The sequence below is a fragment of the Falco naumanni genome, chromosome 11 (genome assembly GCF_017639655.2).
Source record: "Falco naumanni isolate bFalNau1 chromosome 11, bFalNau1.pat, whole genome shotgun sequence".
Lineage (NCBI taxonomy): Eukaryota > Metazoa > Chordata > Aves > Falconiformes > Falconidae > Falco > Falco naumanni.
In genome coordinates, this window is record NC_054064.1 from 11,436,428 (window position 1) to 11,462,963 (window position 26,536).

General features: G+C 39.3%; 2 protein-coding genes across 3 annotated transcripts in view; one reads left to right on the forward strand and one right to left on the reverse strand.

The window, feature by feature from the left end:
* Nucleotides 1–6,932, reverse strand: part of KCNT2 (potassium sodium-activated channel subfamily T member 2) — a 149,447-nt gene extending 142,515 nt beyond the window's left edge. Inside the window, 1 exon segment of the mRNA XM_040611123.1 lies at nt 6,760–6,932. Within this exon segment, the coding sequence (XP_040467057.1) occupies nt 6,760–6,854 (95 nt within the window). The 5' untranslated portion in view covers nt 6,855–6,932.
* Nucleotides 6,933–12,867: 5,935 nt separating this feature from the next.
* The window catches only part of CFH (complement factor H), a 34,662-nt gene continuing 20,993 nt past the window's right edge, over nt 12,868–26,536 (forward strand). The window contains exons 1-6 of one of the 2 annotated variants that reach the window (XM_040611121.1): nt 12,868–13,028; nt 17,010–17,195; nt 19,056–19,161; nt 20,492–20,568; nt 22,313–22,507; nt 24,720–24,890. In XM_040611121.1, the coding sequence (XP_040467055.1) occupies nt 12,965–13,028; nt 17,010–17,195; nt 19,056–19,161; nt 20,492–20,568; nt 22,313–22,507; nt 24,720–24,890 (799 nt within the window). In that variant the 5' untranslated portion in view covers nt 12,868–12,964. Of the gene's footprint in view, nt 13,029–17,009; nt 17,196–19,055; nt 19,162–20,491; nt 20,569–22,312; nt 22,508–23,067; nt 23,156–24,719; nt 24,891–26,536 lie in introns of those variants that run through there. The other variant, XM_040611122.1, reaches the window with a different exon arrangement.

Genomic DNA, 26,536 nt, shown 5'->3' on the forward strand with positions numbered 1-26,536 from the left:
TCCTTTTATGTAGTAGCCTCTGTTAAATGGAAGAACTCATAAAAGTTAACACACTTTCTAAAATCAGGAGGCCAAACTGATGTATTTCTCAAAAGAAAAAGGAGGATCATTTTGAAGAAATCATAACAGAATTTTCTTTTGGGGAAATTATAATAGAATTCTTGTGCAAGTTGAATCTAGACTCTGATATTTTAAATCACTTGATTCAGAAATGTGTGGGCTTTTTATCCCCTTTTAGTTTAATAATCTCAGGTGATTTCCAAAAGGAAAGGCAAAGGGAGAGCTTCACTCACTGATTCACACTGTGACAAATGACTGTTAAAGTGCCTTCTGAGATTTATGGTAGGGAGTTGTTCCTTTGAAAGTCACCAGCCAACATGGCAGCCAGCAGCATACAATTGTCCAAGTGATGTGTGGAGGTGTCTGTATTATCTGAATGAATCTCTTTCCTTTAACGTTCATTTTATGCAGTAAGCACATCAGAAGGGAAAGCTAATTTTAATTTAATCCTTTAAGTATCCAATGTAACAACAGTTCTTGCACAAAGGTAAAATTTAGCTCTCTGGTTTCATCATGAAAGTATATAATGTAGCAAAATGACTCAAATTTTCATCTCAGTACAGAAGCAGGATTTGAAATGTATTTCTAGTACCAGTTAATGTGTCTTGTTACATATATACAGAAAAAGAAAATTACAGAATTGAAAAATGTAAATTTTTGTTCCATGACTGTGAAATTATAAACACTTACTGCAATAGCATATAAAAAAGTTATGAAATCTGATGCTTTGAAGGTGGGGGTTGGAAAAATCTATTGGGTTTGTACGTTCATTTTTTGTTCTTTCCATTCCAATTGTTGTATGGGAAGTAGCACAGTAGTAGTGATTTCTCCTAGAACATAATAGTTACGTAAACAATGCTAAACTTCAACAGGCAGTAGAGCAAAACAGTAGTATGAAATAGATGCTTATGACTGTCAAATGACTTGTTCATATGGCAGACTGTATTAGTTCAGCAATTCAATGCTGGAATGTACTTCATGTTCTCTCAATTAATATTGCTAGAAATATTCAGCATTGATAAAGTTTACCTTGGTGTGCAAGGTCCAAAGCAAGCCCAACATACTGCTTAATCTTACTAAACCCAAAGGGGCTTAAAGTGGAAAAGGTATATTAAAAAAATACTATACACATTTTTATGAAGTCAATAAAAAGCATATCACTCTGCATATTTTAAAAACATCCATGTTTCTTTCTCTTTCTTCAAAATGTTGTGGGAAAATAGTTATTCCAATAATCAAAGATCTTTAACAGCAAGTATTTCCCCCCCTTTTTTTAAGACTCTGGGACAAAACACATTTATTGGCTATGTATACGGGCTATACTGCGCATTTCAGGAAGGAAGGCACCAAGCATAAGCAAGTCTGTGCTTTACAAATAGATCTTTCTGCAACATTAGTGCACCATATATGCAAAATCTAAATGTGCGACTGTGCAAGAAATACAGGAGACCAGAAAGAGAGGAACTAGCAGCACAAACGAGAGAAGCAGCCGGTAATGTTGCAGTGTAGAGGTTACTATAAAATTACTTTGATCTTCTCTGGGTACATCTTTAAATGAGTTAAACTCGCCTAGATACGGTCCCAGGCAGTGTCATTAAATGGCACAAACAGCCTACATATGTAGCAGAAAACTGTTCCAGCTTCCCAAATCGGGTGATTACCTGCAGCTTGTCTGCTTGGAGATTTCCTTGGACACACCCCCTGCCAAATCATTCCAGAGCAACTGCACTGTTCAAGCCAGTTTGGGCTACTGGCTATGGCCAAAGCGTGCAAAGGGAAATTTGAACAGCTCACTAGTATAAGCAGACATGCTTCAATGGTGGGAAACATTCCTGGCTTGCTTCTGTTTACTAAAACAAATGCAGCTTTTATATCTTAATAAGCTTTTAAAGAACAGATCAGATTTCTGTACACAAATCGTTTAAGATACCAAAGCACTGAATTTATATGACAGGCCTCACTATAAAAGCAGTGATACTGACGGAATGTAAACGCTTTTTTATTTTTAACTTAGAATTCTTTCTTTACATCTCCAGTGTCCTGTGGTTTGGCTATTTTGAAAGTACATAGTAATGATGTATGCTCACCAGAAAATACTTTTTTGTGAATAACCTCTCCATTCTATCTTTCCAAAGCTTACATGGGAACCTAAAATAAATATCTTCCTTTCTCCCCGCCTCCGAAACAAATTATTTACCAGCTTTAAACATGTATTCGCTAGGTAGGATATTTTCTACTTTTGTGCTCGTCTTCAACACAGCTGGTAAGACTAAGGATTAGTGATCAGTGGGTTTATGAAATGTTTTTATTACATAATTTACTGTTACAATCGTGATTCAGTGAAACCTCACTGAATTAACAGGTGAATAACTTGTGTTAATCACTGAGTTCCCCCTTTATTTCCGCTCCCTTCCCCAGCAGCCAAACTGAAAGACAAATTTCATTATAATGGTCAAGAAACACCTGAGAATATCCAGCAAATCAAAACAGCTTATTTCAGTTTCAGATACTTTCTAATAATGAAAGCAAACCATGAGATTCACAAAGGTTATTAGCATTATTTACAGAATTAGTGGAAAAGTCAATGACTCCATCTTCTCTTTACCCTCAGTCCAGTGACCGGGATATTTACACGGCCAGAAGAAACCTGGTACACTACCCTACCTGCCACAGAGATCACCCCCCTGACACACACACGTGCTGTAGCTACTGGGTTGATCTTTTACATGCTGTCCTGCGGAAGCTGTTCAGATCCAGGCAGTATTTAAATATTTTATATAGTGACAGGAAAACAGGTGAGTTTTTTACTCAGTTATCTCTCCAAGTAAATGAATATTTAACTATTCCATATCAAACATGTGTACTGTAAGCATCAAGCTTCATCTCCACAGTTTTCAAAAGGAAACAGATTTTTTGAAAATCTAGTCCTTCAAAAACCTTCAAAAAAATGGTTTTAACATCCAAATTTCTTCAGGAAAAAAATCACACAGCAAACTCAAGAATGTTAATAAATTATTCAGCATAGTTTATTTACTGAATAAATGTGTTTGCGAAAGATTCATCATGTTCTTCTGCACACAGCAACTTCTTTTATGAAAAATATACAATCCAGTTTGGTGGTTTGTGGAATGCAACAGTGCAGAACCCATCTATTACTGAAGCCAAGTGCAAGGTTGGTTAGGAACCTACACTACGCAAGTAGAATTATTTTCCTAGGAGAGAAATCCAAAAGCAGGGAGATGGATGTTACTGTACTGGAGAAGTACAGGTAAGAAATGGACCATGAGCTAGACAACAACAAAAAAAAAAAGGCTGAGTCAAGCTCAACCACAGGAGAAGTCCTCAAGAAAAAAATAAGATTAGAAATCTGTCTCCAAACAGGTACAGATTTAAGAACAAAAATCCTGAATCAGAGTCCTATTACATTCAGCTAAGCATTTTAACACATGTGCATTTCATACATGAACAGGACCATTTAAAAGAAACAGCTGATCAAACTCTCCTCCTAAAGAAACGTAACCAGTACGGTTTCAAAACTGAGTACTATGCTTATGTCAGAAATCTATCTTTCAGCAAAAAAGAGGTCTGTATCATTTTGATCCTATTTATTATTAAATACTACCATGCAACTTACTAGCAAACTATTCTATCAAAACTGTCATTTGGTGACACAGAATCCTAGGTTTGTGGCAGATGAGAGGAATAATTCCATCTCCTCTCCACTTTGAACAATCAACAAGCATCTGAAAACACAGAGATGGAACATATGCCTCCCAGCCAGCAAAAAGTGAGCATCTTTCCAGAAAGGGCAGAATGGAAGGAGAAAAAGAGAGACCTCAAGGATGAACAGACTGGAAAGATCAAAAAGGAAATGGGACTAAGACAGAAGACAAAGAGTTCAGCTGGTAACAGACCTGAAGTTCACAGATCACACACATGGAAAACCCTTGATATGAATCAGATTGCAGGAGTTAAAAGCAAGTGGAATTAAGAAGTTGCAATGAATTGGAAATATGCAGACAATTATTTCCAGCATCTCAGCCAAGGGCCAATAACCGCCTAAAATTAACTATCTGGATCTCTTGCCATTGTGAAGCCATACTATAAGGCTACTTAACTGCATTTTAGTGTTCAGATATTCCATTCATAGTTAATGTCTGAAGGGGCTACAAGCGACACCTTTGGCATTATCTATATTGCATGTACACTTACTACAATAGAATACAAAAGAGATGCTTCGCCAAAACCAAACTTGAACCACTTACACAGGGGTGCAAAGAAATGACAAAAAAAATACAAACAATTAAAAATAAGACATATAAGTGTGTAATACTAATAATCACTAATTAATAAGCAGCTGATCTCAGGGGCCCCACAGGTCTGCAGTCTTTCTAATTAAATATTTCCTGAAAGTATGTCTAACACACTAAACGTTCTATTTCTATGCAGAACACATATGCTTTTTCTATAATGGATAGTAGCAAAATACCAGCAACATGGGACTAGATTAATATTTCTATATTAAAAGTGTTATCCTCCAGTAGAGAAAAACAAGAATCTGGACAAGACCCTATTGTAAGGTGGCCAAAAACTACTCAAGATTTTTTAAGAGTGGACTTTGTTCAGTTACTGGAAAGCTAGTATCAAAAGAAACTGCTATGGTAACTTGCAGAGCTGGAGGAGAGACTGCTGCTGTCACAGCCTCATGTAAAACAATCCTGATTGCATTGTGGGGAAGCAACAGCCCAGCCTTCCTGCCACAGTGCACCTGTGTCCAGCCTCAGCACAGGACAATACCTGAAGATCTACAAAGCCATGTCCACTATCTATTTTCATTCCTGGGTTCATATTCTATATTTCAGATGTGCTAGAGATCTTTCTTGTAATGCTTGTATGAATATTAATGAAATAACTAAAAGTTACTATTCATCTTCCAGTACTGGTTTGCTACAATTTTCCAACAATAACCATGCTCTATACAACTGTCATGCTATATTTCTGCTATCAATATTTTTTAAGGATTATTTGTTTCCATTTTGTTAAGTACACAGAGACTTGAAATAGACATTTCTATAGCTACATAGATGCTATGGTTTGTGCAGCTGCTTATACACTATTTTATTACAGACCAGATTGTGCTTCTGCCATTGAAGGTAATATAAAGTTCAAGTCAAACAACTTGTATCAGGGAAGCACTTGACAGAAGTTTCAACTACAGCTGGAAAAAGTGTTAAGCCATAGAGTGGTCCAAAAAGATATATAAAGAATATTTTGTTTATTTTACGCATCAAAACCCTAGCTAAATAAATAAAGCTGATGAAAAAGAAAGGGGTTTTTTTCCCATTCCAGTAGAAAATAAAAGGTAGATGTAAGATGCTAAGATCTACATTTTCTAAAATCTCAAAGAATACTGTGATCATTAATTTACGAATACAGAACAAACTTATGGTTTAATTATTTTTTAAACGATAGAACATGATAAACATACTCTCTTAACTCTCCATTATGTAGTTACAACGCTGTCATTTGCAACCAACAGCATTCATTTTTTGTGACTATCTTAAGATTTCATTCACCCTTTCATAACTCTCAGAAATAAACAGAATTTAATTGCTTCAAAGTATAGCATATTCTCCTGAACCAAGTTAATAATTAGTCACATATCTGCGTTATCATTTGATTACTAATCAATGAGAATCCATCTTTCTTTAGGAAAGTAGCTAAATGTAAATGATGTAGACCAGCATTAAAAACAAAGTTTTTGACTGCCGAGTTAAACACACGTTCCGACAATGTAAACATACTGAATTAAAATGCTCCAATGTGCCATTATATATTACTAGCTAATTTTGCTTTTCTGTCATTTGACCACAATTGTTACTAAAAAAATGGATCACACATAATTTTGCAGGATGGGATCATGTAATTGACAAGCCAGGTTTTACGGTCAAATAAAGTAGCATGGTGCTGGGGGTGGCCATGAATACTGTTCATTTAGCTTTTTGAAATTAAACACACATCCCTGGTTCTTTTGTTTGTTTTAGTATCACGGGTTTGGTGGTGTTTGTTTTTTTTTTTCTTTCAAAGGCATTATGTGACTTGACACAAACATACACCTTTTTCTATCGGTTTGTAATTGAAGATGGTGACAGTCCTTGAAATAATTGATAAAGGAATAAATTAATGTAGTTGCACCCAAGCCTAGGATCCTTGCATGAAAGGGAACTGTATGTAAAGCAGCATGCATACCGAACAGCAAACGCGCCCCGCGCCGCCGGCCGCCAGCCTCCGGACCGGTGGCACAAGCTGGTTTGGTTGGGGCTCCCCCGCGCCGCATCTCATCACCCGGAGCCGGTGGCGCAACTTGTCCCTCTCCCCCTCCCCCCGCAGCCGGGGGCAAGAGGCAGCGGGCCCCGAGGCTGCGCGGCTCCCAGCGCCTCGGCGAGGGGCGCCGGCCGCGACTCGCCTCAGCTACGGGGAGGGGCACCGCAGCCCCCCGCCGCCGTCGCGTCCCCTTCCCGGCAAAGTTCTGCACCGGGCCCGGCCTCCCGCGGCCGGTGCGCGCCGACACACGGGCACCGCGCTCCGCGGGACCACCCCGGGCCGCCCTTCTGCGGCAGGGGGCGCCGGCCAGGGAGCAGCCCCGCTCCCTCCCGGGCTGCCACCGCGGCCCCCCGCGCCCGCGGACCGTGCGCTCACCTGTCGTCGCTCTGCCAGCCCTGGTCGCCCAGCAGCAAGTCCCGAAAGCGGTACCGCGGCGGCAGCGGGGGCACCTCGCTGTCCAGGTCCACCATCCTGCCCGGAGGGGGCAGCGGCCACCCGCCCGCCCGCACGGGGTGGGGAAAGAGCCCGGCGCGGCGTGCGGGGCTGGGGCGGGCGGGGCCGGGGCGGGGCGCGGGGCGGGGCAGGCGGGGGGCTGCGCGCACAAAGGCGGCCTGCGGGGCTGGCTCGCGCTGCAGGGGGCGAGCGGCGGTTAACGGTCGCCGGGCTGAAAGTCCCGCCTCGCCTCGCGCCGCGGTGGGGGGGGGGCAGGTGCCGGGGAGCGGCCCGCCGCGCGCCCACCGAGCGAGCGCGCACGCCAAGACGCGCGCGCTGCCCGCCGCGGCTGACAACAAAGAGCTGCCCGGCGCCGCGGGGGGAACGGGGGAGCCCTGCCGGAGGGGGAGCCCTGCCGGGGGGGGAGCCCTGCCGGCCAGCCCGGGGAGCCGCCAGCGGCGCCGCAGACGGGCGGCAGGAGAGGGGCCGGGGGGCTGTGGCCGGGTCCGTCCCCGCGTCGCGGCACTTGGCAAGAGGAGCAGCTGCACGCCCCGGGCACCGGCTCGGCCCCAGCCCCTCTCTGTGTCCGTCCTGGGGCTCCTTCACCAGCCTGCCGCCCGCGGCCAGCAGCCTCCTTCCGCGCCGCCTGGGGCTTCCTCAGGCCCCGAAGCTCGCAAACTGAGGTGATTGATATTGGGGAGCCCCTGCCGAGCCCCCATGTCACTGCTGGGGGCTCCTGTGAGCGGGCTCGGGTCTGTCATAACCGTGCCTTTCCCCTCGGCAGGCAGGCAGGAGTATCTGGCCAGTGACATGTGTCCCACGTTTGGGGACTCGGCTTTTCCAAAATCACGGCCGCAAACGCGATACGCCGTTGGTCAGTTCCTGCTTTTAATTAGCTGGGGGCTGCTGTGCGCCTCGGGAGGGGTGGCACAGGCCCAGCAAAAATACGGGGAAATGGAATTGTTCCAGTGACTGACATTTGTAGGCAGTGTCTGAAAGTGGGAGACAGTATGGAAACTTTATATGACTGATCAAGCACATATTACCCATATGATTATTTGTTTGAATTAGCTGTCACCAAATTGAAATAGTGAATAATGGCTTTTTGATTTGCTCTTAGAAGGCCTGCTGTAATGAAGCCTATCTGTCATCCTTAGCACGTAATGCCCCAGTTCTGGTAAACAGAAATACTATATTTCACAGCCTGCCATGATTTGCCTTCCTGGATTATGCCTTCACCGAAACCAGGGGTCCTCAAACTTTTTAACCAGGGGGCCGGCGCGCGGATGCAGGGGCAGGCAGTCATCTGCGGCTGCTTGGTTCCCCCCCCCCCCCAACCACTGGCGGGGCAGGGGGGTGTCTGTAAATACCGGAGGCCAGACTGAGGACCCTGGGGGGCTGTATCCGGCCCGTGGGCCATAGTTTGAGGACCCCTGACCTAAACCATTCAGTCACAGCATTCCTTTCCTATAGAACGAAGTCATGCCCAGTCTTAACCCTGGTGCAATTCTTAGATTCAGATTTAAATTTTCCTGGATCAGGAGCTAATTGATACACAAGAAGTTATTTCCATAACTTCTCCATATATATGGTTAAAATACCATGTATCTCATTAGGTACATGCATTCACACTGTGTGTTGAAGAGTGAACTTTTTGCATTCAGTTGGATTTCTGTGTAGAAGGCAAGCTAGTTAAAAGCTGATATGGCACATACAGTGTCAGCTTCAGTATGGCAGCCTGGAGCGTATTGCATAATAACGTGCCCTGCTGAGAATCCAGCACATAGCTTTATGCTGTGATGGAAAGAGTTCTACTGGTAACCAACAGGTAGTTCAATTCAGGACTCTGATAGTCTCTGCTGTTGTTACAGATGGTGCATCTTTCCTTGCTTCTACACCACAGAGTTCTTAAACATAGCTTCGCTGATTACTGTTTCTTTCGAGAGATGCAGGTCCTGTAAAATCTTGGGATCACTGGGGTATGATGCTCACCCTTTTTCACAGCTTGCTGCATGCAGCGTTTGCAATGTACTGCTCAGAAAGGCTTGTTAGATGAAGCAAAACAGGTGCACGTATGTGGCAAGAGTTCAAAGGTAACTCACTCTTTGCTTTTGCTGATATGGGAAATAAATAAAATAGCAATTTACCCTGCTGCCAACTTCTTGCCAGTTTTATTGTGCTGTGTTCTGAGATCAGCACTCTCTAAAAGTCAAAGCTAAAAATAAAAAAGTCCAGGATCTATCTTCTTTCATTTCCTATTCAGATTATTACTTCTGTCTTGCATCTTTCCCTAATACTCCCTATTCCCACACTTTATAATTTGAAAGAGTCATCATTTTCTTCTCCCTTGCTGCAAAAAAATCTCTACTGCAATACCAGTCTTTCACATCCTTTTCTCAAAAAGAACTTGATAGTGGGTTAGGTCAACATAAGCATATCAGTTTTGACCCTTTTTTGTTTCTTAGTCTAAATGCACATTCGTTATGGCTTACTAGATTCCTGGCTGTTAGGCATAAGGCAAAATTTTGGCTCATTCAGAATCTGAGAGTACAGTCTGGGTGCAGGGGTGTCTGAGTACTATGGTCACATAAATAATCATGATGTTGTCCAGAGAGTTTCTGCAGTGTTTCTGCAGAAAGGAATGCTTATCTGACCTCCTTGCTAGGTAGCTGGGTTGCATGCTGAACTAATAACAGGAATAGTTGATGATCATTTTAATTATCCTCTAACAAAGCACAGCCATTGGGGGAATACTACTAATACATAATAAAATCAAAAAAAACCCTAATAATCATAGTTTTCTATAAGCAGCAGCAACACAAGCTCCAGACTGCTCCATGTGTTTTTTCCAAACAAATACCAAATCTTGCTATTCTTGCATACCTTTAAAAATGTAATGATCCCATTTACTTTTCATTGTGTATTTTGCATATCTCTTGATTTTACTATCTGATATACCTTCCAGAGTACAATGCTGCTATTTAAACTTCAGAGAAAAGATGTTCTTGGAGTTCTTCTGTCTTTCCACTTGGTGCCTATTGTTTAAATGGCTGTGCAGCAGCAGAGTGTTCTGCTAGCATGAAAGGTTTAATAGTAATTTAGAAACAGTAACAGAGTGAAATAGCCCAAAGTGAGAACAGAATTTTAAGGTCACTGAAAAAGCTGCAAAGCTAGCGCAAGAGTAATGTGAGGTATTTCCAATGTTATAATACCTGTGAAAGGATTTAAAAAAAAAAAAAAGTAGGTAGGTTTGGGTTTTTGTCATGTGTGTAATTAAACTGAAATCTTGGTAGGCAGACGGCATGTTTTCCATAGCCAGGTGAGCATGACTCTACTGCAAGCATGATCCTTACAAGGTTGTTTCAGACACAAGGCACACAATATGACATGATCTTTGTATTCTTAGACGCTAAACCATCATAGCACAGATCCAAAAAGCAACAGCATCCACTTCAGGGCTATCCGTGGTCCTGGTGCACCACAGTCCTCTGACATCTGTGGTGACCTAGCAAGAAACTGTAGGAATAAGAGGAATAGCAGTACTGCAACGGTGGGGGTAGAGCTGGTTGGAAATGGTAATAACCTCTGAATTGCCTTCCAGTAAATCTCCACTTGGCTGCAAGTAGGAGGACTTCATTTAACTGGAGATGCTGACAGCTGCTTTTATACAGCAGAGCTTTTTTTTTTTTTTTTTTTCCTTCTACCCCTTTTCAAGTAATTTTCACTTCACTTTTCATTAACAGAGCACTAAGGCAGGAGAATGAGATAGTACTTAAGAGTAATTAGAAGTGTGGCACAAAATACTTTCAGAATTGGACATATGTCTCCTGTCATTGCTGCAAAACCCTGCTTGAACAGGTGCTGTTACCTAATTTACATTAGAAGAAGCTGAAGGAATATTCAAAGAATTCCTAATATTGTTTTTTTTCTATTTGCAGGGGTGCTCATGTGGCCCATCCTTGGTAAAATGGCCTAAACAACAACAGCTGTTAAGACAGGAGTGTGAGTTCACGCATCCAGAACTGTCTGAAAGTGCATGTGCTACAGCTGCTCATATTAAAGAGGATGACAACCATCAGCCAGATGAAACAGTAACCATGGAGTTAGGGTGAGTTTTGAAACAAGGTAGATGCCAATTTGGAAATAAATGTAAGGGACAAATAAAACTTTGTAACAGTAGGGAGAAGAGTGGGAACAGAGCAAGCAGTCAAAACTGGAGGAACTGAGTTTGATACTTGTATGTTCACCCACTGGCATCAAAACCTCTGCCTGGGGCCAGCAGAGCATCATCCCTATCTGACTCTGCCAGCAGCCTGCATCCAGCTCAGGTGGTAACAGCACAGGGTGCAACAGGTACAGGCTCACAACTGGGTGTGCATATGTGACCTCGTGTGGTGCTTTCTCCCCAGTGTGTGCATTAACAGGTTGTGAGGTGCAGCACAGGTACACATTAAGCACCCGCATCTCCTACAGAGGGCATGTGTAAGAGGAGGGCTGTGTGTGTAACTGTGGGTGGGTGCACAACCTCATGTGCATGGTATTAAAAGTTTATTATCAATGTGGGACTGTCTTGGTGCAGTTAGAGCACTGCTGTCGGTAGCAGCACATAGCATTTTACCAAAGATTTGGGCAGTGAAGTTCTGCAAGGAGCTGTTTCTTAGAACTGAACTTAGGCAGGTGCAAAAAAAAAAATATTTTTACTGATCAAGTATGCACCAGTAGCTGCAAAATGGATGCAGGCTGATCATCATTGGGTCACGGAGCAGAGTGAGAGTTCATTTTCCATGTAAGAGGAAGGGGTAGTGAAGGGAAGAGATGTTATGCTGTCTGTAAGAGTTCTTGTAGGTGAAACAGCTGAATGCCAGTTTTCACTAAGACCATTTCTTAGAACTGGTAATTGAAAACACAGCCCAGGTTACAAAAAAAACCCAACCCAAACAACAAAAAAACAAAACCAAAACAAAACGAACAAACAAAAAAACACAACAAAACCAACCAACCAACCAAAACCCCACCAAACAAAACCCAAACTGATTCCAGCTGCATTTTGAGAAGAAAAAAAGATTTAACTGCTTTGGAATTCAGGTTTGATTTGAGATCTGTTCTCTAAACACACTAATTTTTATCCTATATCGGTAGGCTAACTAAGCCAGTGATTTTAAAAGTATGTTATCTGCATCTTTTGGGAGTATATACAAGATTGGTCTGTGCGTACTCCCTGCCAGTCAGACATGACCACTATGGGGTATCTGGCATGCAGCTGTTTTACATGCATCTCCTGAAAGCAGTTTGTACTGTTACATTTTTTCCCCCTAATTCTCAGTATCAAATAATTGTCATCATGTTACCCACATTTCCACTGGAGTGCATTTCTTATAAAGCCAAGAAACTTAATGAGAATATTACTAAGACTGTTACTTACATGAATCCTTGAGGAATTCCTCTGTTAGGCCAGTTTGGCATATAGTTCTTTTAGCACAAGCTTTTTTATGATTTTTCTTTGGATAGTTTATTATCCATCTTACCATTAATGCACATCTCCATCTTATCATTTCTCTTGTGGTATTGAAACAAGTGCTTCAATATCAACTACGTTTATTTAATCCAGTAAGTTTCCTTTGTTCTGGGCAGTTGATTATCTTACATGAGAACCAGTGAGTTAGTAAGTCACTTTGTATTTTTGTCTGCTTTTCACTTCAATTGTTTTCAACACAAATCTTGAATGATATGCATATAGTAGAGAAGTTAATTTTTACACACATTTCATTTAATATGAATTTCTGTTTTTTAACTGAGCATATAAGACACATGGAATCGTGAAATTTATTTGTACAATTTGTTTTGGATACTAAAAGAAATAAACATCTGAGTGTGGAAGGGATTAATATGAAAACATGAGGTTTAATGTAAAAACAAGGCTTGCCAGACGTTTATTTATTCTTTCAGCAAAGTTTAGAGAGGGAAAAAAAAAATAAACACTTGTGTGTTGCAAGAGGATTAGGGGAAGTGACTGCTGAAATCAGAGTATAAATGCTTTGCAAGGTCAGTCCCTGGAGCAGTTAGGGAATAAAACAGGAGTGGAAATAAGAGTAATCAAAAAAAGTAGGCTACAATACCAGTGTGCTTGCTGAATTTCTGAACCTCTAGGATGTCGCTCCTGGGCTATACAGCTATGCTCTTATGTTGGATGTGTTATTGTACTGCAGAAAGAGGTAAGCTTTAAGGGACGGACACACACACACACACACACACACACACACACACGACAACAGCAAAACCTTTCGTAAAGTATGTGTGAAGTTGGTAACAAAACCAATATGTAAATAAAATATTTGCATTGTAGCCCATTTTAATGAACTTCGCATCATGATAATTGAGCTCTCTTCTGGCAGTATCTGGTATCCTGTCATAAGTATTATTTCACCTATTTATTTGGATAACTACTGCTGTTATAATCTGTTGCAACAGAATTTTTAATGGTTAGTATCCCTATAAGCTGCAGTCAGACAACTCATTTGTTATTGATTATGTTTGTTAATTATTCTAACATTTAAAACCTGTAAACAGCCAGTAGATTAAATTAGGAAATATGCATTAAATGGGCATTTCTTTCTGTCCGGAATAATCTGTGAGATGATCTGAGAAAGAGGAATGATTACTAAGTTGACTGAGAACCTTACAAAATGTCGGTTGACTGACAGACTGGTTTTAATTTATTAAATGTAATAAATGTATACAGGTGTGCTTTTGTACATGTTTAAAGAGGTAGCTAGTGTTCTGGGTATCTTCAGAAGCCTTTGATATTTTCTGCTTCTCTATTCAATTTTTTTTTTTTTTGATATTGTGTTTATCTTGTTTAATGTTTGTTTAGTAATTTCCTTTTTTTCTTTCTGCCTGGGTTTCTTTACATAGGCTGTTGTGAAAAGGGTGCTAGATGGTTTTGAGCTAGTGTGTCTTTGGTTCAGGTTGTTTTTAATTTTAGGTGAAGATTATGAAGACATTAATCAAAACAATCTGATGGATTCTACTTTGAAAAACTGAAAAAAAATCAGAACATTAATGAAATTTATTATCTTTTTTATATATCCTTATAATAAAGAATGCTCCAAAGCAACTAATAAAGTCTAAATTGTTTGCAAGGAAGTCCAGAAAAGTCTGGAATTTGAAAAGAAAGTTTCCCTGAATTTGCAGTTCCTTTTCACAATGCTTTCTTTAGATCAGAGAGATTGCAGAGGAATGTGAGTGTAGCAATATTTGATTTATCTGGGACAGCTATTACCATGGATCATGCAGGGTTCTTAGTTCAAGTTTCATGTTGAAAGTCTGTGTGAGTTGTTCAAGAGCTGGGTTTTTGCACAAGGGCTGAAAAATACCTCTACCTGAATTCATAATTTATGCTTGACTTTATGGAAGTTGCTACCAGCGTAATGACAGCGAGAAAGCAGCTTGAGCTATTTCTGACTGAGGTCAAGTCACATATAAATACTAAGTGATTAATTCCAGCTCTCCTGTTCTCTCACTAAAGGATTTGAAGGTATGTATTTAAGTGCATGCTTTCTAATATAAGAATGAAACCCTTCCAGTTTTGGTGAGTACACATGGTGAGTGCATTATGTAATTGATATAGTTTTGAAGTGCATCCTGTCAGCAGACTACTTCTTCTCAATCTACTAAGAAGCTGCAATATAAAAAATATAAAATTGACTGTAGTCAGAAATACTTACCAATACTGTGACACTTTGTGGTAACACATAGTCTGACATCAGGGCAGGAGTGGTAAAGAATAATCAGAGAGAGCTGAAATAGCACCCAGAAGGAAGCATGTTTTAGTAATGATGAAGAGACTATCAGGAGTTTGTCTTTTGCATAGCGTTATTTTTTTTTTATAAATGTAGACAAGGAGGAGTCAAGAGGCCTCGTTCTGCTAAAAATAATAATAACTCAGAAGCAAGAGAGGAATAGAGCAGAGAAGCATTGCCTGTACGAAACAGCCTCTTTTTTAAATAATGGAATTTGCAGTCTTCTTTCTTAGCTTGCAAACTGAAAGCACTAATTCTAACGAGCTTTAATGAAAAACATGCGGAATTAGAAAATTTCTTTTTTTCATCATTACACAGAACTTTTATGGGGTAAACTAACCATTTTTAACACATGTAAAAGACAGGACTAGCTAAAGGAGTCTTGTTCATTTTGTTTATTCCTGCATTTTGCAAAAAAGTTATTAAAAAGTGCCTGCGTTTAAATCCTGTGAAGTGGAAGGCCCTACTGCCTTTTTTGACAGTAGGGTAGTACCCTCTAGTGGATAGAAGCAATAATTTTTATTCAGATACAAACATTCGTAGCAGGGAGCATACTTATCAAAGTAGTTGGAAAAAAAGGGAATGTGTGGGCATACTCCTCCTTTAGCACCTCAGCAGTATTGTCAAAGCTTGTCTGCTTCTGGCTACTTAAGACAGCCAAAATAAAGTTACTGGATCTCACAGTTAACATTCTTTTCTTCATATTTTGAAATGCCATAGCAACAGTACACTTGTAATTATAGAGGTGTGTTTTTTCTTGTAACAGATCTTTTTCCTGAATTTTAAACAATTTTCTAAAATTATGCCTCTAATTTGGTAGGTACTCTACTGACTGAAATAAAATCGGTGAGTGTTCAAGGGTATGTCTTTGTACAACTAAAGTAAAATTCACTTTCCACGCTTTGATGTGGAAGAATGAGTATTTAATCTGCTCACTTTGTATTAGAAATCACAGCTACCTAATTTGTAGTTGTGATCTCCACAGTTTAGTTCAGCAAGCCATAGCTCCACTTCCCTTGAGCGAGGAAAGATCCGAAATATTTTCCCTGTAGTCCCACTTTCAGGCAGCACCTGAGCAATCTGTAGGAAAGCTTCAGTGAGAGCATTGCTGCTTTCTCAAACCTGTGGCCTTACAACTAAATTTGTGAGAGGACTTTTGTGCCAACTGTCAACTGAGTAATGAGTCTACTCACCAAGAGATTTCCTTCCCTGGTGGACGTTTCTTCTCCTGTTTATTTTCTATACAGAAGTTTCATTTCTTTTCCAAGTCTTCATTTCTCAGAGGTTGTTTTATATATTTTTGGTGAATTCTTACCTTTCATGTTTAGCTGGAAGACAGACTTCATTGCATCTAATTAGCTAGACTGCCCAGATTCTCTTGCTCTGGGTAAAGCTTCAGCCTTTAAATAAGTACATTTCAATCACCCAAGCACAGAGAATTAGTCACTGAAATTAGGTCAATTATTATAAACAGCAACAACAACAAATGTTACTTCACAAGGATCATTTAGTCTTTTACTAACAGCTTCACAACATTTGTTTCTTTCCCCTGTAGTCCAATTTTTCTCCTTCTCAAGCTGTTGAGGAACTTCTAATTAATATTAATTCAGGCTCATTTCTTGTAATTCATATGAGCTTAGTTGTACATTTCTGTATACTGGAGACACTGAAGAAGGCCCAGGAAGGAGCTTTTTGGGAAGTACTATATAATATTGAGCTAATGAGAAATCTCACACAATACCATCTGCTCCCTAAGTTGCATCAAAATGCTTTGAAGCTAACAAAGGTAACCCAGAATTAATTACATTGTGTAGTAAGTAACTTGTCATAAGAACTAATCTCATGGACAGGAGGAATTAAATTTTGGAATATCAAGTGATTTCAGCCTGGAGAGAAAGTTTAGGCAACACAAACGTGAGGGGAGATACGATAGAACTTGATCAAATGACGCATGAACTTAATGTCAGTAAGGATGGAGGTGGCTGCAGAAGAAAATAGTTTGAAAGGAAACTGCATACACAGAGTTCTCCTCTGTGGTAATGGAAGGACAGGCATGGAGGAGCTCCAGCAGGTGGAAGGGTAAGATGTGTCTGGGTGAGAACCTGGGCACTAATGTCATCTTGGTCTTTGTAACTGAAATCTATTTCATGCATTTTGACTGTCCCGTGTGGTTTCTTGGCATTTCCGTGATTGCTCTTATGTCCTTCTAAATGTCAGTTCATATTCCTACAAAATGCAGCTTCTTGGCACTTTCCTATTTTGTGATGATTAAGTAGATGTATGCTCATTTGATTGTAAATGCCACCAGGATTTCTTGCTACATTTTCTATTGTAAAATTATTTTGGCACTTGCAACATGCTTCAGTCACCAATATTTTTATTCACAATTTTTAGCTTGTGAAGAACCTCCTCCTAGGAGGATTAAAGAAGTGCCTAATGAAATATGGGACAAACCTCCCTATCCACATGGTACTCAAGTAACATATGGATGTCGGCCTGGGTATATAAAACTTGGACGAATTGTGTTTGAGTGTGTTGATGGAGCATGGAAGCAATATCCCCCAGGGGTAGAATGCAAAAGTAAGTATTTACACAAAATATGTGCAAACATTAGACCTGACAGATCACATTCCTCCCTAGTGATGTCAATGTGAAATTGTATCTTTGCCTGTAACTTACTTATTTCAGCATCCTTTAAAATATCATCCTAAAAAGTATGTATGCATAAGGAAATATTTTTGGAACTTCCTTTTCTCCAGATCAAAGGAGTATATTTTTTTTTCTTTACAGGAGAAGATCTTACTCTAGACCAGTCTTATTAACCCAATTTATGTGAAGTTATTAAGTTATTAGGAGCTCGCTTCCAAAATTATAGAAAAAAAGTGAATGCAGATGAAATTTACATTCTAACCAGAATGAACGACAAACCTAGCTTCTGAATGAGAGTCAGGAGACAGTATTGTCTTCTTTAAAGTTTATTCGACTAGTTCTATGAAAGATATAATTTCTTGGAAGTGCAAAATTATTTTTCTTTGCCTGCTTTTTTAATCTGTGAAGGAAAATTCATGATTAGAATAAGCACTGCTATATATTATCTCTAGTATACTATGTTAAGAGTTTAGAAGTATCTCACACCTTGATTTGGAATTTGTTAGTGAATAAACTGAAGAAATATAAATAAAGTAATAAATAAATTATTATTAGCAGATATTTCTTTTCTATAAGAAATTATTTTTAAACTCAAATTTTAGATGAAACAGCTTTTTTTCTTGCATGTCTAACATACAAAATTTTTACTGACAGAAAATAAATGTTTGGTTTGATAATATGTAATTTAGTCCAGGTGCCATTCAAACAGAAATGAATACAAATGATGAGTAAAAATGAATTAATAAAGTTGTTACTGGTTTCTTTTACATTTTTCATTTACTCACCTTCTCAGTTTTTATATGTTTGGATAACTTAGTGAACACAGATCTTAAAAATTACAGAAAAATTGGTGTTGCTCTTTTGTAGCAAATTTTAGTAAATACTGCCACCCAGTGAATAGATACTGGCACTGGCAAGGTGCAGGCAGAAGGAGAGGGATGATCTGCCACAAGTAACCATGTCCCTTTTTCAGGATAGGCCAGGCTGGACAGCAAAACTGACCATGAGGTTTTTGGTTTTCTCTGAATCACACTGGAGCAGGCGTAGGGCCTACTCAAACACCTCTTCCTTGGAAAAAACAAGGACACTGATACGGTCCAAGAAGTGAAATTGCTTAGGTTACCAAGGACCAGGGAAGATTTCTTCTGAGGAGGCCTGATACGTTTTAGCTATGCAGTTTATTTTCCAGTCCATATTATGACATCCAAAGTGGATGAATGAGAGGGATGGTGTGCTCATCTTTGCAATTCTTTTGGGAATCCAGGGCAAATAGTTGATGCCAGACCACAAGAAAAGTCCTCTGGGGAGCTTTGAGCAGGAAGGACAGAGGACCAAAAAACTCCTGTGGCCTTAGACCATCCATCTTTACTCAACACAATCCCCATCAAATTGAGGAAATTTCATTTCCAGTCATGGATGGATTCTGTAGCGGAAGCTTTGGACCTGTTTATGTCACAAGTTGTACAAAAAGCTGAAGTTACATCCTGCCACTCTTTGTCATAAAACTTAAGATGAGCTTAGCCTTTTTAAAGGAATAAAACCTGCTAATTTGTTATTTAACTGTTATTAAAAAATCAGCAGATCCTTACTGCAATACTTTCTCATTGAAGATAATAATTAAAAAAGGGGGGGGGGGGGGGGGGGGGTAATCAAGCTAATGCTGAGTATTTTTGCATTTTTGAAAGGCCCATACTTGCTACTAATAATTAGAAAAGTGCTCTCATTCACACTTTTGCATTCTTATGTATGGTGTAAATTGTTGGGTTGATTCTTCTTCTTGTTTTTTACCAGATAAGCCCTGTGGACATCCTGGAGATATTGAGTTTGGTTCCTTTGAACTTACCAGTGGAAGTGAATTTGTATTTGGTGCGAGAGTTGAATACAGATGTAATGATGGGTAATACCTTTTTAATTCAATGTATGGGTGTTAACATAAGGTGCTAATGTTAAAAGAAGTGTCAGTTATATATTCGTTGTCTGTAAGGCAGATTCAATGTTAATATTTAATGCTCAGTTGTTTAATTTAAATTTATGTAATTACAGTAATGCTAAAGATAACTCTTTCTCATGTCTGGTGCTACTGGAGTAACTGAACTCATGCACTTGAAGCTGTCATCCAAAGAGTCTAAAATACTAAAGGCAGTATCTAACTTGAAATCATGGCTGTTCAAGTAGAAAACAAATATAGTGGTCTGTCTGTGAAGCTGACTCCACCAGCCAGCCAGTTCAGATGGAAATGCAGCTTTGTACGCTGGAATCAGTGCTCTCAGTATGCAGTCATGATGCAGTTCTGGTAGCGAAGTCAGTAGTCCTTACGACAGTCTCCTATTCAGAACCACAACTCACCAGTCCTGCCTAAATCATTTTAGTGCATTATGAAGTAAAATGTATTGTAAAAAATGTTTGATGGAAGGAATTTCTAGTAGACTCACTAATATGCCTTCATTGACTGCTTGGAGGAAATTCTCTGTTTCTCCTCTGTTCATCTTCTCTGATGAAAACTGCAGCAAGGCAAATACATATATATTTTTTTGTATATGTGTTGTGCTTAGTTAAGTCTGCCTCTGACTGCATGCTTTCCTCTTGAAATGCAAGTCAGCTATAAGCATGGTACAGTAGCATATCAATCTTTGTATTGCTGGAATCTAGTCTGAGTTCCACAAAAAGAGTTCTAAAATCAATATTCTCCTTAATCCCTTAATTTCAGACAGTTCTTCACTGTCATTTCAGACTAGCTGTACTTCCTTTGACTACATTGCAGACAAAGCAGAAGCCATGGCATTGTGGCCGTGTTGCCTTCAAACCTAAGATAATACTAGTTCATCAAAGCATGAGATACATACAGTTTGGACTAAGTCCTAATTTGATGTTGTCACATGGCTTTCAGTCATACTTGAGCAACAGGAGTTTTACTCTGCTTGCTATGGATTAAGTAAATTACGCCTAGGCTATTTGTTATGTATCTAAAGCTTGCTACCCCTGTAACGAAGAGGCCGTCTTACCGATCACTTCCTACTTTCAGATTTTCTTTGTATTTTTTGCCGTATGCAATTAGAAGAAAGAACATAGTTAAGATGCAGACCAAAAAACTACTTCATTTTGTCACATTTTGGCTAGTCTGTGCTAGATCATATGAAACCTACTTCCTGTGCTTCAAAAACAGCAGCACTGCTGTTTCTGTCACATAATGAGACTGTATTTTAGCTGTTTACTTTTTATTCGGTAAGATACTGGATGCTCAGCCAAAGAAATTACCGTGAGTGTCAGGCAGATGGATGGAGCAATGACATCCCTCACTGTGAAGGTAAATGGAGTTTGACATTTAATTCTTTATCAAAATGTCTTTTTGTCTGTCTGATATGATCTAGAACTAGTCTGTGATCTCTCTACTGGTATTAATTCACGTATGTTTAAATTCAAGTTATGAAGCAGTGAAGCTCTTACAATGACTGCTCAGCCATTTTAGTCCAACAAACACTCAAGCTTTTGTTAAAAAGCATTTGCAAAACAGTCTTTTCACCCCCAGACTCACTTAAAGCTCTGCCTCACCTGAAGGCCCTGAGATGCCTGCAAAACATGGTTACAAAAGACAGCTGGGATGGGGCATTTCAGACATATGTGAAAGCATGTGTGGTTTTAGCCAGTTTCCTCCTCCACCCTCACGAATATCCTAGCCATTAAGATTTGGTTAGAAATTCTTCTCCCTATTAACATACTGTGGAAGAACTTCAATAAGTAAGAGTGAGAGAGACTCAGACCTCAAGACTTAATAGACTGGATGGCTCAGATGATACTTCCCTGATTTTGGAAATATTTTCACCCATTTCAAACCTGCATGATTATGAAAATAAGATTCCTTTCTTCTCAAAGTTAATTTTTGACTGCTCCGTTTTAACATATGTGTGCAGCGGTGACATTTATGTTTAGGTTAAGCATCTAATATCAGGAAGGGTTCTCCAAGTAAAGAATCACAAATGAAAGTAGTATCTTTCTCTTGTCTGGAGTTTGACATTTCCTTGCTCTCAGATATTTCACATCTTGTTTACTGGATTTTGAGCATCCTCAATTTTAGGCATGCAGGTCTCTGCACAGTATAGAACAATGGTTTCCAAAATTTTCTGTCACATGTCACCAAGATACTGCAATTTCAAAGTCCTCATAAGGTTTTTCTGTCATGATTGAGTTTTCATTGTGCTGAAATGTGATTGCCTATGGAAGAAAGTATTTGCATAATGTCCTAATTGTGAGGAAGATAGAATGTAAGCTCACAGAAAAGGCAGATCGCTTGTAAGGTGGAGAATGTTGTCAGAGGAAAGTGGGAGCTATGGTAGGCGAAACACCAGCCACTTTCATGTATGCTCAGTGATATCTTCATGAACATTCAAGAGTGAGCTTTGATAGTCATTTCCCCCTTAATAAGAATTATCTGATGTTATACAGTAAATTTTCCTTTTTCTAGAATTACAAAGTTAGGAGATAAAAGAGGTCTAAATTAATGGCTGACACTGTATTCCTTTACTTTAGCGACATAATTGTTCTGATAACGAGGATTTTTAGTGGGTAACTGAACTGTTGTAGTCAGCCTGTAACAATGGCACTTTTCCAGACACTTGTGTATAGCAAATACAGTTTGGCATGGCGCTAAGGTAAATGAATCTATTTTGACAGATTTTAGTGGCCCTGTGTATCAGTCAAGGCTCATCTAACCATCTGTAGAATTCACAGGATAATTTAGATTGGGCGGGACCTGAGGTCATCTAGTTCAGTGGGTGCTCTGTCTTCAGCCTTCAAGGGCAAAGAAAAGGATGATGAGAGCTGGTCTACAAGCTTCCTCCTATGTCAGTCTGTCTTTTTGCTTAGGGTTTTGTATTATATCTCTTGCAAATGGTATCTGATTACATAGCAAGAGTCTATATTTTTAAAATGTGTAAGGAAAATTACAATGACTTTTCTGTATTTTAAGTTTTTTATGTGTTGGTTTATTTTGCAGAATAGACCTCAAAATGGCTCTTTTTTTTCCTTTGCTTTGGTTTTGTTTTATTTTCCAGTGGCAAAGTGTTTACCTGTACAAGCACCAGAAAATGGAAGAGTAATTACAACTGGTGCATTTGAGCTAGGCCAAGAATATTCCTTTGGCCAGGTTGTGAATTTTGAATGTAATGCAAAATACCAGCTTGTTGGATCTAAAGAAATAATTTGCTCTTCTAATGGAAAATGGAGTAGCGATGTGCCTCAGTGCCAAGGTAAAGAGGACACTATTTATTATCTGTAATTAAGAAGTTTTATTCTCAAAGACTTCTAAGGACTGGTTGCCATACGGGAAACTACAAAGCTGTCACTTTGTTCCACAGCAATTAAGCATCGTTTGTCTGTAAACAATCTCCATTGCATATATGCAGAAGTAGGATAAGAAAGAGAAATCAGAGAATATTGGATGCTAATATAGTCATAATGGACCATCTGTTTGTTCCACATTTTCACTACAAGCTCTATGTTTTGCCAGGCTGCAGTCAATTTCCTTGAAAATAGCTTTGGTATGTCTACATAAAATTCAATCACTTCAGTGTTGATTTAACAAAAGTAATTACAGTTTTGAATCTATGTGAACCAAGTTTAAAAAACAGGTATGATTTTAATTCACTCATGTTCTTAGGTTATATAAAATACAAAGAAATCATGGTGGGTCTTTCTTTCTTCAGACTAATGTGTTTTGACAAGTTAGAGGGTTAATTCATGTCTAGTTTTTACAGAGCCACACAATAACAGAACAGGTGAGGCTGGAAGGGACTTCTTACGGACCCTCAAAGCAGCCAGCTAGGGCAAGTTGCTCAAGACTATGTCCACTTGGCTTTTCAACTTCTCCAAAGATGGAGACTCCACAGCCTCCCTGGGTAACCCATTCCCGTGTTTGACCACTCTTAAGTAAAAATGTTTTTTTCTTATGTTTAAGTGGTATTTCCTATCTTTCAGTTTGTGCCCGTTGCTTCTCATCTAGTCACTGGGTGCCAATGAGAAGGGTCTGGCTCCATCATCTTTGCTTCTGCCTGTCCCACCCCATTCAGGAGTTTATACATATAAATAAAATCCTCTCTCCCCCCAAGCCTTCTTTTCTCTAGATTCTCTTAAGCCTTTTTTTGCCTTTCAGTTTTTCCAATTCCTTAATTATCTTCATGTCTCTTCAATGGATCTCCTCCAGTATGTCCATGTCTTTCCTGTTTGGGGGAGATTTGACCTGAACACGGCACTCCAGATGTGGTCTCACCAGTGCTGACTAAGGGGGGAAGGTCACCTCTTTTGACCTGGCAACACTCTTCCCAATGGAGCCCAGGGTGTTGTTTCGTTGTTTGCTGCAAAGACACGTTGTTACCCCCTGTTCAGTTTGTTCACGAAGTGCTAAGATTTTTTTCTGCAAAAATACTTTTTAGCCAATTGACCCCACCCTGCTCTGCCCACAGCTTCTACTGGTGAATGGGTTTATTCCTCCCATTTTGCAAATACAGATTGTATGGGATTGGACTGTCAGTATGTAAGAATGAATCCTAGGAAGCTTGTGGTACCAATCACTGTTAAGTATCTGGTCCATCAAGTTTCTTGGAGTATTTATGTTATCTGATCATGAAGTGTGCATTTAGAAGAGCAGAGTATATATGTCAGGATATCAGATATGGTTTGTTCACAATTCCAGTGCTGCATTTTTCTGATTTGAAACCCCCATTTATTGTAAACTGAACAGCATAAAGTGGGATTACAGCCATGTACCTTTAATATTTTGCGGAATATAGTGAATTTTATTAAACAATTACAGTTCTACTGAGCTATATTTCATCTTAAATGCAAGGGAATCCAAGAGGACTCTTTGGTGTCCTGCTCTGTGGCCTAGGAAAGAAAGCCTTGAATATTTTCTGGCTTTATGAATGCAGTTTTTGGAAACTGCAAGATCTTAGTGGTTTTATTGGGTTTGGCAAGGAGATGGGGATGCTGACGTTCTTTTATAGATAGTTAAGCATTCTAGTGTCAGTTTTCCAGGTAGTTTAATTCTTTTTTCCTGTTGATGCCATGATTTAACTAATCATCTACTGGCTATGAGAGAGCTTTAAGTTTGCTGGAAATTACAAGGAAATTTAATTATCTGAAAAATGGAAAATTCTAGATTTCAGCTAGCCTAGATGCTTATTTCAGAATGTCCCCTGCCCTTATATACTGATTATGAGATCATTAAAATCCAAAGCAAAGCTCTAAAATGTGTCTCATGAACCAATTTCCTATAGATGCTTGCTACACCACACTTTCTACCTGGCATCCACAAGCAGGTCACTGAAGTGTTTTCAAATAAGTTTCAGTTTCCAAATGTAAATGTTTTGTGAAGTCAAATGAAAAAACCCTAAATTTTATTCCAGTAGGCATTTAAATGTAGCAAATAAAGATAAACGAAAATTCTGTCTTTCTCAATTTCAGAGATTATCTGTGATGTACCAAATATTCAGCATGGATTTGTACGTTCTCCAAAGGGGACTTACAAGGAATCTGAAAAGCTGTCGTTTGTCTGTGATGAAGGGTATACGTATGGTAACACAGCAGATGTACGATGTACTGAATCAGGATGGACTCCAACCCCCTATTGCACTGGTTAGCCTTGCCTAAAGTTATTTTGCACATTTATTGTGTTTGGAAGTAATTTCAGAGTTGAGTAATGACAAAAGTTAGTTTAATCACCACAAAATAAATCCATCCGCATCTGACCAGTAGCCCATGAAGATCTGGAAGGACTAAGTATTAAAGAGGCCAAACAACTGGGTAAGAATTTTCCATGGAGAGCAGCAGCAAAAACAGTTAATTCAGTCTTTTGTTACTTAAGTGTAGTTAAATAGGCCCACAAAGCAAAAATTGCTCCAGTATACTGCATAAATAAGACTGGTGTTAAAATAGTTCATGCCGCATTAGCAGGTATTGTTATTTTATTCTTTTTTTATATATGATTCTGTATTAATGTGAAGAACATAGGAAAATGATTTCTTGGGCTAGAAAAAAAATCCTAATTTGGACAAATAGGAGGGATAAAGCTGAATCTCTTTATCTTCTACAAAATGCAATGAACATGTTTTATCTAAGGGAAGGAAAAATGAGGCACTAAAAAGAATATTTAAGCAAGCAGGAAAAAAATTATTAATACAAGAGAAATTTAAACTACAGACGGAACCTGAAATTTTTAATGCATTGAAAAATTAACATTTCAAACCGAGTTCTTAGAGAAGTGGTATCGTTTTTTTAAGTCCTCTTGTCTTCACGTCAAGTTTTGATACCTTTCTAAGTGTGTTTAACCTGAACATAACTGGTACAAGTCAGTGGCTTTGCTATATGTTGGAAGACTGGGTAAAGAAAGATTTGTTTGATACCATATGAATTGTAGCAGTATGACTAAATCTGGGGAAAGCTAACAGTCTTAAGCTTTCCTTAAGCTTAAGCCTATGTTTATGAAACACAAGCAGTTCTTTGAGGGGGAGATACAAATTAATGCATCTTCAGGTCTTCTGTGTTCAGTAGTTGAGATGCAGTGGCCCCATAGCTGAGACTCTGCTACTTATAATCATGGGACTAACCACACCATAAAATACCTCTCAGCATCTCACCCTGTATGAACATTTGAGAGAAGAGAAGTTTGCTTGACCTGATGAACTGTTCTCTGCATCTTGTGTGAGTGTCCTGATGAGTCTTAGGGTAGTTTGAGCAGACTAAGCACCTGGTTGCTAGTCGTTATAGCCATCCTCTAAATTTCCAGGCTAATAGTTCTGATCGATCAGTTCCAGCTGAAGAGGAACAATTGAAAAATGATCCCTGTTTCACTGATGGAACTTCAGTAAGAAATTGTTAGTGTACAGTGCAATCTTTCAGAAATTACTGGAAATTAAAAAAGTTTCTTTCGAAGTGTCTTTCACATTAAAATCCTGATTTAAGTTATAAGCTGCCTTTCAAGAGTTCTTCTGAAATAGTGAGATAGTGTTGTAGGAAGAACAATCTGAAGTTGACATCACCACTGCCAAAGGAGTTTGGCCATTCTCTTTGCAGTTCAGGTTTAGTCTTTTAATTAGCCTGACATCAGTACGAGCTGTGACTCTCCTCTCACAAAGTTGTACATTTCTAAGGGTGGAAGAGAAGTGTAACCTTTTCTTTGCCCTAAGCAACATCTTTTTAACGATTTCATGCAGTTATGGTTAATATGCTATGAAAATAAGAACTTATGTAATAAATATAAATACAGTCTTCAAATTAGCATC